This window comes from Nuphar pumila, chromosome 15, assembly GCF_984573655.1.
Source record: "Nuphar pumila chromosome 15, dmNupPumi1.hap1.1, whole genome shotgun sequence".
NCBI lineage: Eukaryota > Viridiplantae > Streptophyta > Magnoliopsida > Nymphaeales > Nymphaeaceae > Nuphar > Nuphar pumila.
The window spans coordinates 12,035,738-12,051,887 of NC_143263.1; the positions used below are offsets into that span (position 1 = coordinate 12,035,738).

A 16,150-nucleotide genomic window follows, 5' to 3' on the forward strand; every position below is an offset into this window, starting at 1 on the left:
GGATTCGAACACGTCTATGCCTTCAACTTGATATTTATGTTCTGAAAATAGGAGCATACCTCAGATTCTTGTCGCTCGCTCGTTCAGGCCGATGCCGGCTTTGGCATCAAGATCCGGGTCCTTGACCTCTCTGACCAGAGGTTGCTGTCTTGCAGTTGCCTCCTAGAGCTTCGATCGAATCGTCGGTTCACTGGACGCGGTGGAGGCCCTGTGGCTGGCATCGGATCCTTCTCCATCTGTTGATTGGCTCATCGACAAGAGCTCTGGGGGTGCCGATCTAGGAGATGCAAGTTCCCGGTAGAGGCAGCAGTGATTCAATGCCATCCTTCTTCTTTGTAGTGTTGCCCAATTCCTTTTTCATTTTGATTTTTTTTATTGGGCGCATTGTTCCCTTTCAGCAGCCTCCCAACGATCGCTGCAACACAATCCGACGACTTGCATATCGCCATCCATTCCTCTGCTCAGGACAATACGAGCTTCAACACTGCCTCCTCCACCGTGTCTCCTGACGTGCAGTGTGGGGATTAGCGAGTGTTTCACAGGCGGTGTAGGGTTTTCTCTTTTCCTCTTTGTTTCTACCTGCTTCTTTTGCGGTTTAGTCGGGGCTCCGACCTCGGCGGTTTCTAAAGTCGGGAAGAGAGGGCAGCTCTGCTACCTCCTGACTGAGCTTTCATCGGGGAGGGCTCTCTTCCCACTACTTGGCAGAGAGCTTTGTCCTCTATAGCGTCGCTGACGATGATGACGACAACCTCTCCCCTTTTGTCGGGTTCATCGATGATCAGTACGGGATGGTTTCAAGGATGGATCACCCGTACCCAGAGGCGGTGGTGGCAAATAAGTTTATGCACATAGAGAAAACTTGGCTCTGATACTACTGTTGGAAGTGTGCACATAGAGTATGCAAATAGAGGACTCGAGGAGAAAATAAGAGGATTGTGAAGTTGATTAACGACTTGCATCAAAGGGCATCCTTGAACCTCTTCAGTTGGTTTGCAAAGGCAAGGGACGAAAAAATTTAACCTTTTATGGGTAGCCATTATTCAGCTTAACTGTTTCATTGGATTCCTAAACATGCTGAAAATCCAATGTGTAATGGGCTCCACCACGATCCTGATGGTGCATATCTCAATGACCCGCTAAGTAGGTTATTGAATTTCATGTGAAACATATTTGGCCACACTAGATCCATGCTAGGATCCAACAAAGAGATGGTAAGAAAATTAGGATAAGATTAGATTTAGGGTTGATAGGTCAAGCGTGATTCTTAATTGAGTAAAGCTTCACAACTGCAACACCAAATAGGTGGAGAAGCACAGATCCCTCAAAGCTGACATTTCTTACAGAACAGCTCCAAAAGAAGGCATGAGATAAGCTTTTTCTTTTTTTGAAAGGTAATCTGAGGTTAGGCAGACCCCTACCAGTTATACAACTATACAATTGGGTTTTGAACCTGCAACATCCCAACACAAAGTGACGTGCACTAGCTGCCCTTACCAGGCACGAGATACGCTTTGCATGCACTAAAAATATGAGAGTTTTTACCGTTCACAGCTGGACATTTTTTTTAAGGCAAGCTGGGGTTAGGCAGACCCCCACCAGTTATACAACATACCATTGGGTTTTGAACTTGCAACGTCCCACCATGTGCACTATCAGCTCCTACCAAACAAGCAGAGCCACCCCACCGCCGTTGGTATGCTCACAGCTTGACATGGACATTAACAAGGTCAGCATATTGCTCTGATCCTAACAATTCTGAAATTTCTTTCAGCTTTACCACTATCAAAGGCACCAACTTCTTAATCTCTACCAAACGCCATTGAAGTTCGTTCGAAATCGAGTGCGGTACACTGATGCCATTCATACATGAGATGAACAGCATCACAAAAAACATGGATTGAGCCATTTTTTCAGCCGTTCATTTTGCAAACTTTAGATGCTGTTAATCTAAGGCATCAACAGCTCTGAAAAAAAAACGTGGAAACCATCTAGAAAACAGAGTCCATCCATGGTATTTGGGATGCCGCTCATCACATGGATGAACGGGTATCAGAGTTAATCAGAGCTCACTCTGATTTGATACGCACTCTTCGAACTCTATCGTGAAGACAATAAAGTACATACAAGCTGACGTAATGTAGCACGAGATTGACCATAAGGGTGAAACTGGATCAGGTTTGATTGAACCTCTAATCTCTGAAATTTGTATAAGAATCCAATCGTATTGCCTGACCCAGACCTAGTTTTAGATCAATATTTTAAGCAAACCAAATCTAATCCATTATCTCAACTATCTCTTACTAGATTGGACATAACCATCCAAAAGCTGAAGTCCAATATTTTAAAGCAAAATCTGACCCCCTGATTGAAAGAAGCAAGCATCAGAAAGTCACTAGTAAATCAAACACGAGAGAGAGAGAGAGAGAGAGAGAGGTACAACAGAGGTACAACAGAATCATGTAAATTATCTGTTATGAACCTAAAAGAAGACACACTAACGGAAATGGTGAAAAGTTTCAGATAAACAAGAGAGACGACCATGTTGCTGGAAGGAGCTACACCCTACCATTATGTACATCAGCAAAGGTCCACACTGAATAGCATTCTTCCCTAATGCTTGAACCGCCTTGTTTGAAGGTATTCTAAACGACATCAATGCCAAACAGTTGACTTTGATGAAAATAGTGATACAAACGAAATGTGCTGGTCTGCAGTGAACAAGCCCACCGCAAGTTCCACCAATTTCTGACCATCTTCCGGACCTGCAAAAAAACAATGTTTAACCAAGGAAATGATTCTGAACCAACCGTACGACAGACAGATCTATGATCTATGCCCGAGCATAACTTATTAAAATATGAAATAATCACCAAATGTTACCAAAAGTGCAAATTCTAAAATTATATTACAGATCTGCAGCTGCCTGTCTCACAGTTTTCTATTTTTCATCACATATACAGATTCTTCATTATTCTAAAATTACAATAAAGATGTGAAAGCTACCTGTGTCACGGTTTTCTATCTATTGTATTTTGCCTAGTTCACCGCATATATAGATGCCAAAGAAAGGCCATAAAGGAACAGGTCCTCATTGAGATATAGTTCATGAAATGAATGATTGGAGATCCACAGAACAGCCAAGGTCAGGTCTGACCTAAAACTCTGTGATGATACTATACATATCCATAGATTTCTTCTAGTTGTTTATGAAGGAAAAAGCACGAGTGAAGAAGCTTCTTGTTTTTTGTTGCTCTTGAATGACATGAAAGCAGAGCATGATATGCAAAAGTTAGTGTTAGTGATACAACAACTGCAGGTCAAACCCCAAGATATCCTTTTTAACCGAGAAAAGCATTCTACAAAACAAGTCAAATACTCCATCCAGCAAATCATATGTTAGTTGCATGCATCAAGTTGGGCATTCAACTACGAAAAACTTATGCCTGATATCTCAGCGTAAGAAAAGAGACGAGCAATCGTTTCTTTTCCAGTGAAAACATGCCAGCACAATTTGGTGTTAAATCATGAAAACCCATGAACAGCTGTCTTATAGGGTATGGTGGTTTCCTTCAAACACCTACACTAGGTTTTTCCTGAAGAATGAGCTAAATGAAAAAAAAATCAGGTAAACCTATATGAAAACTAAGGATGTAAACAGATCGGATTTGGATCGGATGTGGCCAATAACAGATTCAACTAATCGGATGTTGGCTAAACAGATTCATATTCAGACGGTCAAAAGCTCGCACAGAAACCAGTCTTTTAGATGTGATCGGATTCAGAGACCCATCAAATTCGGATATTCGTCGGATTCGGTAGCAAAAAATCAAAAACCATATCCGCATCCGGTCATATAATCAGATAACATTTTTGGCTTACCAAATCCTACTAAATGGAGTCGGATATCAGGTAAAATCTGAACCATTGACATCCCTAATGGAAACTGTATGAGTGAAATGTAAGAGTGCCTCATAAATGCACACATTACAACATACCTACATTTAACAACAAATATGATGCACAGTATACATAATAGTTGAGTAAATAAATCAGAAAGTGAGAAAATAATGCAAACAACGTTTCATCATCACCACATGAATCATCATTCATTTCATGTACAGAAAATCATCTTGTGCCCCACGGTCACATTATCCAAGTTATGAATCCCTTTGATTAAAGTAACTATGCATACAAGCCTGTAATGAAACAAGCCGAAATGCAAAACAGAACCCACTAAGGGCATACAAAAACACAATAAAGTGTGCACAAGCACTAGTCCACCATGGGACAATACAAGAACCAAGTAGAAATAATCACACAAGCACAAAAGTGCAAACAATAGCCACTATAGGCAAGCACAAAAAGTAAAAAAATTCTTTCTCTTTATTCACTTGAACAGTGCTAACCCCTCTTTAAATAGGCACATTGTCTCCAATGTAGCAGTTGGGGAGATCCCAGAAGCTATACTGGGAAGACCAATATGCCCTTGCATGAAAATAAAAGGACAAAAAAACAGAAAATATATACAATGATTGAACTGCCCCTAATGTGCAGTACTAATTACAGACATATAAAAAGACAAAAATACCCCTACATGGGCAAACCTATTACAATGATAAAAAACATTGCACAAATATTATAACAGCCTATATATAAACAACGTTGTACTTGAGCTTTCAATATTAACTTATTACCAGGAAGATGATTTTGTGATTTGGTTGAGTTTATTGAAGCTCGAACCAATGCCCGATGGCATGAATAATTGATAGCCTTTTCCCCCTACAATATTCTCCACTGTTTTGTTCATTCCAAAAGGCATTCACTTCTGAATAACCAGTCGATAAAAATAACATACAACCACCATAGTAGGGGCAGAATTCATGTATGCAACATAGCAGCATTAGCAGTATGCTGAACAGACTACCGCTTAAAAACAGTGAATGAATGGATCCTTATGTCGTTAAACACAAAATTGATACTACAGTTGTGTAGTATAGTACTTAGTTCACTGTACGAACAAATATAACAGGCTTATCTTCAGATGGTCCTCTTAGGATGCATGTCATTTTGTCATTGATATGCATCATCCAAGATTTTGCATTGCTAGACCTTAAATCAAAATAAGTGTACTATAAAGTACCCAAGTATGAATGATCTTCCACTAATTACAATCCAACATCAAGTGAAGCATAAATAGAAAAAATCCATTAGGAAAGAATCATCAACCAAGCAGTCCTCCCAGAATGTTATCAGCCTGTCATTTTTTAAAATAATTTTGGCACAGCTCTTGAAGACTCCAGAAGCATTTTTAACTATACTGCACATATCTGGACCTCTAATCCCTGTGATTACAAGCCTCTCATGGAAAACACAAGTCTGCAATCATGTATTTGCTTTACGCACTTTAAATCTTAAAAGGGGATTTTTATCGAACAATTGGAATAATCTCATTGACATCTACCCCAAGTAAAGTAACTGTGGAGCATTCAGAATTAACATATACATTTCTGATAAAATCAAACATCATTCACATCCAAAGTCATACATTTTTCCAGTCTCTGGCTGCTCTTCCATTTTAAATATTTTTTTTATTACTCAACAATCTTGTTTTAGCTGCTTTTTACACCTATTGGTCATGCTCCCAGTTAGATTGAAAGCCACTCCATCCATTCACTGGATATTGTCACATGAATTATACTTTTACAACCAATGAAGTACATGCATTGTTGGATGTGTAACCACAAAGATAGTACGCATGACATTATTTACTAAGGTAATGGTTATAGGTAAAATTTCACACAAACCTATCTGTGCATCAATAAAAGCATATGGTAGTCCAAGTAGGTGACAATATATATATATATATATATATATATATATATATATATATATATATATATATATATATATATATATATATATGAAAAAACAAGACCAACATTTAAGGTCATAACAGAGATTTTGTTTTCTTTAAGTTCACTGAATATGACACACATGCATGTATCCATCCAGCACAGTTTTTTGACTTGTGTTACCAACCTTAGACTCGATCCAACTCATGTCCTAAATACTACATTCCTGTTACTATCTACCAAACTAAACACAATCATGCAGAGAAGAGAATACCATCCAAACTGCACCAGCAAGTAGAAATGATGAAACCTACCATGAACAAGCTATCCTATTCATATGAGAGAGAGAGAGAGAATGCATGAACATTCTGATGTCCCTCTATAAGAAAAAACAAGTCATATTGCGGCTCTTGTACCTTATCCCCATAACCATGTCAATAAGTTGAATACACTATTGAATTTCTAGTTGATAGTCACACAACTGGAAAACTTACTTTATGCCCAATGCCTATAAACTGCAGTCATTTATCCAAATGCTGTTTTCCTTCATCATTTTTTCAACTTTACTTCTGCTCAAGAAAAAAAATCCAGATGTAGAACAAAGAAGCGAAGGCATGGCATGCACAGGTTGAATGTGACATTGATTCAAGTGATACATCCTTTCCGGATTTACAACTTTAAGTGAATATAACCACACAGCGGCGCTTAGCCCTGGCATGGGACAGGGAATGACCTATCTGTAGTATGTGTTCCATTCGTCATCCAACCCAAGCTGGATGCATTGGAAAGCCTAGAGTTTAAAACTTACCCTATGATCCAAGGGCCAACTCACATGATTCACAAGCCCACCACCTTTATTTGGCTACAAAATATTTAGTCTGCCATCTCAGTTTTCACAAGTCAACAACCATTCAAGGTGGATATGGCATACTGAAATGAGTTCCATTTTATAAATGGGTTGGATATGGTAAGATCAATGTCGGAATCAGTCTGATCTGGGTCAGAAGTGGACAAATAGGTTGGACCCGGGTAGGGACAGAGTCCGACCGACCAATTTTATATATTAAAATATGCGCCGTTTTCTCCATTTGCTCACACGCTGCCAACATCCTGTCAACCAGGAAAAAGAAGTCTGCAATTATCACTGCTGATATCCTGCCAGAATTCTGTCATGTCGACCAGAAAAAAGAAGTGTGTAATCATGACAGAAGATGTCTGTCAGCATCCTGTCAGCTATGTCACATGGACACGGCTGCTGACATGGGGATATTGCCATTTTCATGAAGTTTTCAATGTGATTAGTATATAAGAGGACATGATGCAGGGGCAAATGGAGTATCCTTGTGACAGTCTGTCAGTGTGTGTGCAAAGGATGCTGGTCAAGCTACTTTGAGTGACAAGAAAACCTACACATTTCACCCATTTTTTGCAGACCCAGTGTAAAAGGGAGTTGGATCACATCCGAATCCACAATCCACTCGTGTTTTCAAGTCTGATCAGGATCTGAAATTGGACCCACTCATCACAGGCCGAAAACCATGTTGCTTCTGCTTAGATCAAAACCAGATCTGACCCGTTTACAACCCTAATGCCATGCATGTTTTTTTAATGCTATTCTAAGACAATCTAAATAAGTAGCCTGTTTAATAAAGAGGACAGGGATATAGAGGTTGCTAGATTACCAAATCGGAATACGCAGAGCTTCAAGGGGGATGGCTGATGTTATGAAAAACTGATTTTTTAATGGGGATTTTCTTTTAGTCCTAGAGATTGACCCTTCTCTAATTCATCAAAAAACAAATAGAAGCTGTTGAAAACCCTGGAAGGACACATCTAGGTAATTCTTGCAACACCAATAACAGCTCATAACAAAAGATCGAAGTCAAAAGCTTCCACAGCTTGTTAAAGGCACAGATGGGTGGAAGCATGGCAATCAGGAGATATGGCACTCACTATTTGCTCCACAAAAGGTAGAACTAGCCCAGTCAGGCCACACTGTACAGACCATGTTTGTACACAATCCCTTCCACTTTGGACCTCCTGAACCCATCCAGCCAAACTGCCTCCCAAGGCCAATGCTTGTCAATGTTACCTACTTGACTAGAACCTTGATGCTGAATCTTGGCTTTAGCCTGTAATGGTTTAAGTGAGTGCTGACGGTTCCCACCAAGCTGTCCCACGGATACTCCATTTTGACCACCATTCCATATCCCCTTGTATATTAGTTACATTGAAAACTTCATAAAAATGGTTGTATCCCTGTATCTTCAGCCATATCCATGTGACAGCCACCAAGCCAGCAGCCCAATCAATTCATTCTTGAGACCTATGCAGACTATATTTGTCCAATCTGATCCTTGTGTAAACACATTTGCATGTTATGCTAGCTCAAGCTGGTTTATACAGGGCCCCAATGAACCAATTGATCCACTCTGAAGTGGAAATGCAGAGAACTTTGACCCTTAGCATTACATCTTAGGGCCAATCAATAAGTCATATGTACCCCTTGAATTGGTTTGGTTAAATCACTCTTCACATGCCAAAAGGCACTTGCCTATTAGTCCATTTGCCATACTTATATGGGCCTGGCTGATCAACTATGTGTCCTAGTGTTCTTTTATGCATAAAGAAGACGATAAAACCAACTTCTGACCTCTATGATATCGAAAGGCATGAATTTAAGTGATTCCATATTTTAATCTAATGAGGATGTTCCCATCTAGATAGTAGCACAAGCCAACCAAGAAGCTAATTGAGCACTGGAGAACAATTGTAAACCTAAGTAGAAAAACTTATGAAGCACTAGCAGCCATGGATAAGTGGGCATCAATCTAACTTCTTAAATAATCAAGCATATCAATAATACAACCATTTGCACTTTTTCCATTCATATCCATGAAACCACTTTGGCAAGGGAAACTCCAAAATCAAAGAGGTAGCAGTTACAGATGGAGACAATTTTGGACGTGGACAATAAGCAAGAAAAGTTCATGGAGAACAATGTTTAACAGAGGAGCAGTTAGTTTGACAAGTATTCTAGAGCATGCTAGTTGAAAGAAGGCAACTTGAAAGAAAGTAAACTAGAAAAAGAACTCTGTTGACAAATACAAGTTGGAGGAATTGCATCAGATGCTGTCATCATTCAAATGATGATAACAAGTAGCTTAATCAGATTTCACCTCCAATTATAAAGGAAGTTTAAGGAACACCATGTGAAACAAATGTATGCAACACATCTCAAAACCAGCACAGTTTCCAAAAGCTACCATGGAATAGACAGGACCAAAGAAATACCATGGGACCTTGTTGCCAAGACTCTGGATCCTAATGGTGTGTTCTTGCATGACTTTGGATGTGTTTCCTTAGCATGTAGGGCATTATACAAAAAATCAATGTTGACATAGTTCCCACTGCTAAAGTCTCTTGGGTTTGGATCTGGATCTGATTGGAAAGATCATGGTGAGATCAGATAACAGGGTACAGTAGAAACCATGTTTTCGTTTGGCTTTTGTGGATCCAATGTATATGGATACAGATCTGATCGGAAAGACTATGGTGAGATCGGATAACAGGGTCCAGTAGAAACCATGTTTTCACTTGGTGTTTATGGATCAAATGTAGCCAAATCAGACCTAGATTATATTCTTCAGTGACAATATCCAACTCATTTTCATATCAAATTGAGGATTACTTTCTCATAGTCATGGAATGAACAGCCACCCAACCAAAATTCCAACCTTAAATGTTACATCAGTCAGGCTCAAATTTCTTAATTCTTGACCGACTCCCATGCTAATCAAATGATGAACCTTTAGTCCCCCTAGATTTATAGGCTCACTGCTTCGTCAAGGTTTGAATCAGCTGCACAACCTCATCAGAGCACACTTGGTCATTCATCTGAAGTGACCTGGATCACTGCACTCCAGTATCCATAAGTTATTTTCGCTTTTGCTTTTTCTGAGAGTGAAAACTTGAGCACGTTTTGCACAGTTAGCATCTACATCTACATCTACATCTACATAAACATGGAACAAGCACTAAGCTCTTAAGCGAGAACAAACAGATTTCTTTGAACGACATGGAGAGCTAATGACCATCATGCAATACATAATTTCTTTAATGTGTGAAAGAAACTTACATTTTCCCATTCCCCATGTATATATTTAGCCCATATCATGTCCGCGGTGAATGCCCTGCGTCCGAACCATAAGCAGAGGAGCTTTCACTATCTGAATCTGTCCATGGTCAAACAAATGAAACTATTAATTCATACAAAAGCAAATTTTCAATGAAAGAGGTAATCCAAAGAAAAAAAAAGTTAGTGGTGGACATTGGGTCCAGTCCAACAGGCAGTTGGGCACCTGGCCCGATAGGCTAAACATGCCTGAATTGGATCACCCCATTTACAAAGTACATAGGGCCCGATGGGGTCTGACCCATTACATGGAACCAACTATAATTGGACCCGAGTTTGTGTCAGGCCTTATTCGGGCCGGCCCAACCCGGTTCAATGTCCACCCCTAGTTGGCTGGAACCAAGTGGTGCTGATATCTAATAATACATACAAACATACATGGTTATCATTATAGCGACAAAAGTTTAAAATGGCAGAATATTGGCAGCCAAAAACTTGTGAGAAATAGAAATATTTTTAAAAAACTCACATTTTTTGGCAAAATATCGGCAATAAAAAACAGCTTAAAATTAAAAAATAAATTTTATGAGGAAATACAAATAAAATATATTTAAAAATAAAAAAACACAATTTTCCTGATAAATAGCTGTTAAAAACATAAATATCACATTTAAAACGCACACTATATTTATGTTTTTACAAAAAATCAATTGCAGTATTTTGAAAATATCGCGAGAAATTGCAGTTTAAAACTTTCAGGTAATTTCTCGTGATTTTTTCATAAATATTGTGATATTTGTCACACTGGTTATCATGTCCCATGTAGTAAGGGTGCAGGTTGGTCTGTACATGCAAGAGAGAGAGAGAGAGAGGAAGGGGATTCTGCGAATAAATAAAAACAAAAATCTTCATATTTTTTGTTCACCTAATAATTAACCATTATTTTATTTACATTTAAAAAACCTGGTCTAATCACCTTATGAAAGCCATGATCGTATGTGACAAATAATTAGAATATTAGAGATATTCGAAAGAGACATGCTTCGTCCATGAGATATGTGCATTATACAACCCTGCCATTTTCATTATCTATTCATTGATGGGACAAGGCCATGATAGGCTTCAAACCTGTGGGGAGAAAAGCAAAAGATAAAAGGTGGAAACAAAAAACAAGGATCAGTGTTATTATTCACAACTAAGGGCTACTTAGACCCAAACACTTGATTCGGAACTCTTCAGTCACTCATGCATAAGTCACATCCATTTTCATGACTTTCTGCTGATAGTATCAAGTAAAGAGCCTTTAATCAGTTCATTAGTGAATGCATACCATTAATAGAATTAGAGTTAATTACTGAGCATGAAGAGTACAGATCATCACTAAAAAGTGAGTCCAAATCTTCTACAATTTTGTCAAATCATCCACAAAAAAATTTGCTTATCTCATTAATATCTAGTGGTCGCTGATAAGTTAATGAGGCTTTCAACAATGTTTGCCATTTTGTAGGTTATCGATGTTTCAAAATATTTAAAATATAACCAACATTGTCCGCACGACAGATACAATCATTTGATGATAGGGCTATAGCTTTTACCACTAGAGGAAGATCCAGAGTCACTACTTGAGCTGCTTGAGCTACTTGATCTACTAGCATCGCCACCTTGTTTCTTAGTTTCAACTGCGGGCGCTGAAGGAGCATTTTTCTCCTCTGGGACTACACCTACTCGCACCACATCAAACAATTTAGCAAAACCAACCATCGCAGGTAACAAATGCAAGAACAAGCAGACACATAAGACTGAATTACCTCTATTACTGCTTACTGGTGGTGCCTCTTGAACAGGAGGAGCTTGGACCTACCCACAAAAACGTTGCAAGTAAAAATGTCATTCTCCTACAATATTATTTAGAAGAAGCTAAGAGCTAAACAATAATCAATCACTAAACCACAGGAAATGTTCACCTTCCCCACAGAAATATGTTCGGATCCAGATCCAGCTAGGTTAGCAAGCTCAGCTTTCTTCCTGTTCTTGCTCAAGCTTTTCTTATAGTTTGTCACAAACCTATCAAGCTCCCACAGTGTTTCTGTGTCCACGCTATCGATGTCCACTTCAATTTCATCATCATGTTGACACAGCGAAGAGTTTCTCTTCTTGATAATCTGCACGATATTGTCCAGCTTCTCTGAAGGCAAATTCTGAAGATTCATACTCAATTTTTGCTTCTCTTCATATGTCATGTCCCGCTTATGGGGATCCTTCGCCTTAGGTTTCTTCGGCGCAGGAGTCCTAACACTAGGAACACTCACAGGCTTTGACTTGGGCTCCGAAGGGACGGTGGTCGACTCAGACCTGTCCAGTACTTTCCTTGGCTCAGGAGGAGGAGCAGCAGGACCCCTCTTCGTGGTGTGGGCGTAACCACCATCGTGCTCCACTTCAGAAAATCTCGAATTCATCCTACTGTCGACTAATTCCGCCTCGAGAACCTGCCAACGCTCCTCAAATATCTTCAGTAGCTGCTCTGCCATGATATGAACATCATGCCCCTTAGGATTATACGTCATGGCGTTCCGGAACGTCAACCTCACGTCCTCCGCAAACTCGGTAGGAGAAGAGTACCGATTGCTGTTCAGCCTCGATTTCACGGTACCAAGATCCATGGGATGTTTGATAATGGTGAAGTAGTCATGGAGACCGAGACCCTTCACATCGACGGGTGTGTCGAACACCCAGGCGTGCTTGTGCTTCATCAATTTGGTAAGAATCGCACCGCATTGCTTCAACGCCTGGTTGGTCGCCTTGTCGACCGGGTACTCCTGCTGCCTCGAATTCGTGTTCCCATTCGATTTAGCCTTCTTGCTGCTCTCCGGAGGGGGGAACTTGTCCTTGCCGAGGACGAAATCGGAGTTCCGGTAGTACTGGTTCGCCTTAGGCGTCCGCTTCTCCTTCTCCACGAGGTCGCTCCCAGCCTGGCTGTTCTCCAGGGACGGAATGCTCAGCTGGCGCAGCGGCGGTGGCGCGCCGACGGAAGCCACCTCCGAATTCGTCTTCTTAACGCCGTTCCCGGACATCTGAGGCGGGCTGTAGCCGGAATTATCAACAGCTGCGCCCGCTGAGTAACCCAGAAGCTGAAGCTCCCGAGCTTCGAGCCTGTTGAACAAGCTCCGTATCTGCTCCAGCTCGCCAGTGAGCTTGCGGCGGAGCTCCCGCATCTCCTGCTTGGACCTCGACGCAAGGTTGATGGTGACGCGGTTCTCAGACCGCAGGAAGCCCGAGGCTCCGGTGGCGGCGGCGGAGCGGGAGACGCCGTTGAGGGTGGGTTCGCGGTTCATGGGAGCGGCGCCGGGCTTGCGGCTGAGGCTGGAGGAGTCGTCGGAGGCGGCGTAGAACCTACCACCGGCGTGGAGGGAGGAATTGGCCTCTTCGGTGAGGGTCTGTGAGGGCACGGCCTTGAGGGACTTGCTGCTGCCTTTCCTCATGTACACCTTGCTCTCTCCCCATCGATGCCTGCTGTTGCTGTTGTTGTTATTGCTGTTGTTGTTGTTATTGTTATTGTTAGTGTTGTTGTTGTTGGTGGTGGTGTCGTCCCCGCCGATCAACGCGCCCGACGCCATCGACGCTCACCCAAAGCAGCAACGGCGCGATCTCCCGCAAGGGAACTCATCAACAACGGAAGAGACGACACGAAGAACGACTGGACGGACGGATGGAAACCAATCGAATCCCGGGGGGGAGAGAGGGGGAAAATTAGGGTTAGGGTTTTCAGAGAGACGAGAGTCAGAGAGGCAAGATTCGATCGCTTCGCGAGTCGCGACCTCCTCCTTCCCCCACCTTTTTCCTAATTTTCGCGATTTTTCTTTTTCGCCCTTCTTTTCTGTTTGCTCCAGTTCCACCGTCGGAATTTCATCGAGCCCTTCTTCTTCGTTTTTTTTTTTCCTTTTGCCTGCTCGGATTTTTTGCAGAAAGACGGTTCGGAATGTCCCTGGTTTTGCTGGGAAGTCGCTTGTTTAAGAAACCCGGGTTGCAGATTAATCAGATTTTGGTCGGATCTGACATTTCTGTGTTCTCGGATACGGATTCTAAATAAAGATCTGGATTAGGATTCACGCGGTTGTACGTTGTTTTATTTGGATTTGGATCTCGATTGAAAGTTTTTGTTGAATCTTTACAGGAATCGAGATTAAATCTAAATTAACTTTTTTTTTTGATATTTACTCGGAGAAACCGCCCCAGGCACAGAGACCTAACCGTACTGGCTCAACCTGCCATACATACTGTCTTTGTCCATGTCCACATAAAACCCCAAGGGCTTACCCCAAGAAGTCGCCAAGCTTTGGCTAAATAACTTTTTTTTTTTTATAGTTCAATAGAAAAATCCCTCGTCAACGAGGCTGGCCTCAGGGTGGTAAATCCCTTGAGATCCCCTGCATGTAAATCATTTGTTAAAATCCATGTAGTTTGCAAAAGTTTACTCTGATTCGACTCTAGTATGTTTTATAGTTACTTGTGCATAATGGATTAGCAACTGGGCAGAGGCTAAGACATTTCTGAATCACATGAGGCCCTTGCAAATATTGTGGAAACTTTTTTTCACTCTTCTACATCTACTTTGGCACTGGTGGCAAGCTTTATTTAAATGGAATGGGGGACTTATTTCTTGTTGGTCTTCTTCAATAAGAAAGTTAAACTCATATAATTGTCAGACTTGGCACAGAAAGAAAACCTGTAGCATATCTTTGATGCAATCTTGTTTTAGTATCCCTTCTTATCAAACTGTGGAGAACCAGAAAGAAGGCTTTTTAAGGGGCTTAGCTTGTTTGGAGTAGTAAGTGCACGTTGTGTGTTGGGACGTTGCAATTTTGAACCCCAAATGGTATGGTCCTATAACTGGTAGGAGTCTGTCTAACCCCAGCTTTCTCTGTCAAAAAAAAAAAAAAGTTCACTATGTTGTTTGCTTAGATCTATGCACCAAAAGTTTTAAGTACAACCTTACAAAGGGTGTGTTAGAATGCCCTGGATCTCAAGCTCAAGGTTAGATCTGGTGCAAGACCTATGCCAAATCTTCGAGTCAAGCAAATCTAAGATCTCCAAAATCCCCAAAATGCATGTATCTTTGGCCCATCCAGGAGGAGGGGAAAAAGGAGGTGGCATGTGGAAGTTGCATACCGGATTCTAGCACCTTACGACCCTGACAATCAAACACTTTATGTTGTCATAGTTTATTTACCATCTTGGCTGGTTTAATCACAATATATTGTCATATTCAAGCTTCCAAATGATTAATGATCAATTGCTTACAATTCATGAAGATACGAGCACGAGTAGAAATGGCCCAAGTCATGATTTTGGAATCAACTTTAACACATGAAAACAAGGAAATCAATCATGCCAATCATGATCCAATTGCTAGTTGAAACACTTCAATACTATATCTAGGCAAAACTAAAATGTACCTACCACCCTAGCTAGGATCTCATGGTTTTGGTCCATATTAAGCACACCACATCATGGTTTTGGAGATTGGACCACAGTAAGCACACCGTATCATGGTTTTGGAGTTTGGACCATAGTAAGCACACCATCCGCCAACTTTGGCTTATATAGTTAATTCTGAATGGAATCTTCTGGAACATGTGCATGTGTAGGGCTGTCAGCAGTGCAGGTTGAGGTGAATCCACTTCCGACCCCTCATAATGTCTAATGCACAGTCAAGTTTCAGTTGGGAGATGGGGCCAATGGGACCTTCTGTCATATTATATTGCTATATATGTATCTGACTGTATGAGGTCAAACTCGAATCCAACTATATCTATTATATTCTGCAAGTGTATTTTGTTGGCGCAATAAGAATCCTGTAACACAAAACCAGCAGAGGGAAAAAGAGGGCGTGTACCTGGAGATGCCATGGACGATCAAAGAGCCGTGAAGCTTCAGCGCTCAGTCTTCACTCCAGCAATGGAGTTCGCCGGACCAGTGGAGGATTCGAGATGAAGCCTCAGTGAACGGTGGAGCTCCTCAGGCAGTCGCAGAGAGTTCTTGGCAGCAGCAAGTGGAGTGCGGTGAAGTGGTTAAACTCAGCCGAGCAACCATGGCACACATGGACGCAGGCCACTTTATAGGCCGGTGAGTTAACCCTTCACCTCCCTGGCGTCTCTTCCCCTTC

At 41.2% G+C, this 16,150-nt stretch overlaps 1 protein-coding gene across 1 annotated transcript; it reads right to left on the bottom strand.

Annotated features, from left to right (window-relative positions):
• Nucleotides 1–2,448: 2,448 nt before the first annotated feature.
• Nucleotides 2,449–13,878, bottom strand: LOC149814510 (transcription factor GTE4-like). The gene is made up of 5 exons (XM_089990324.1): nt 11,952–13,878; nt 11,796–11,844; nt 11,583–11,708; nt 9,991–10,087; nt 2,449–2,762 (listed from the first exon to the last, which is right to left on the bottom strand). Exons 1-4 carry the CDS (start codon nt 13,599–13,601, stop codon nt 10,026–10,028), a joined length of 1,887 nt encoding a protein of 628 aa, XP_089846450.1. The 5' UTR covers nt 13,602–13,878; the 3' UTR covers nt 2,449–2,762; nt 9,991–10,025.
• Between the last annotated feature and the right edge of the window lie 2,272 nt (nt 13,879–16,150).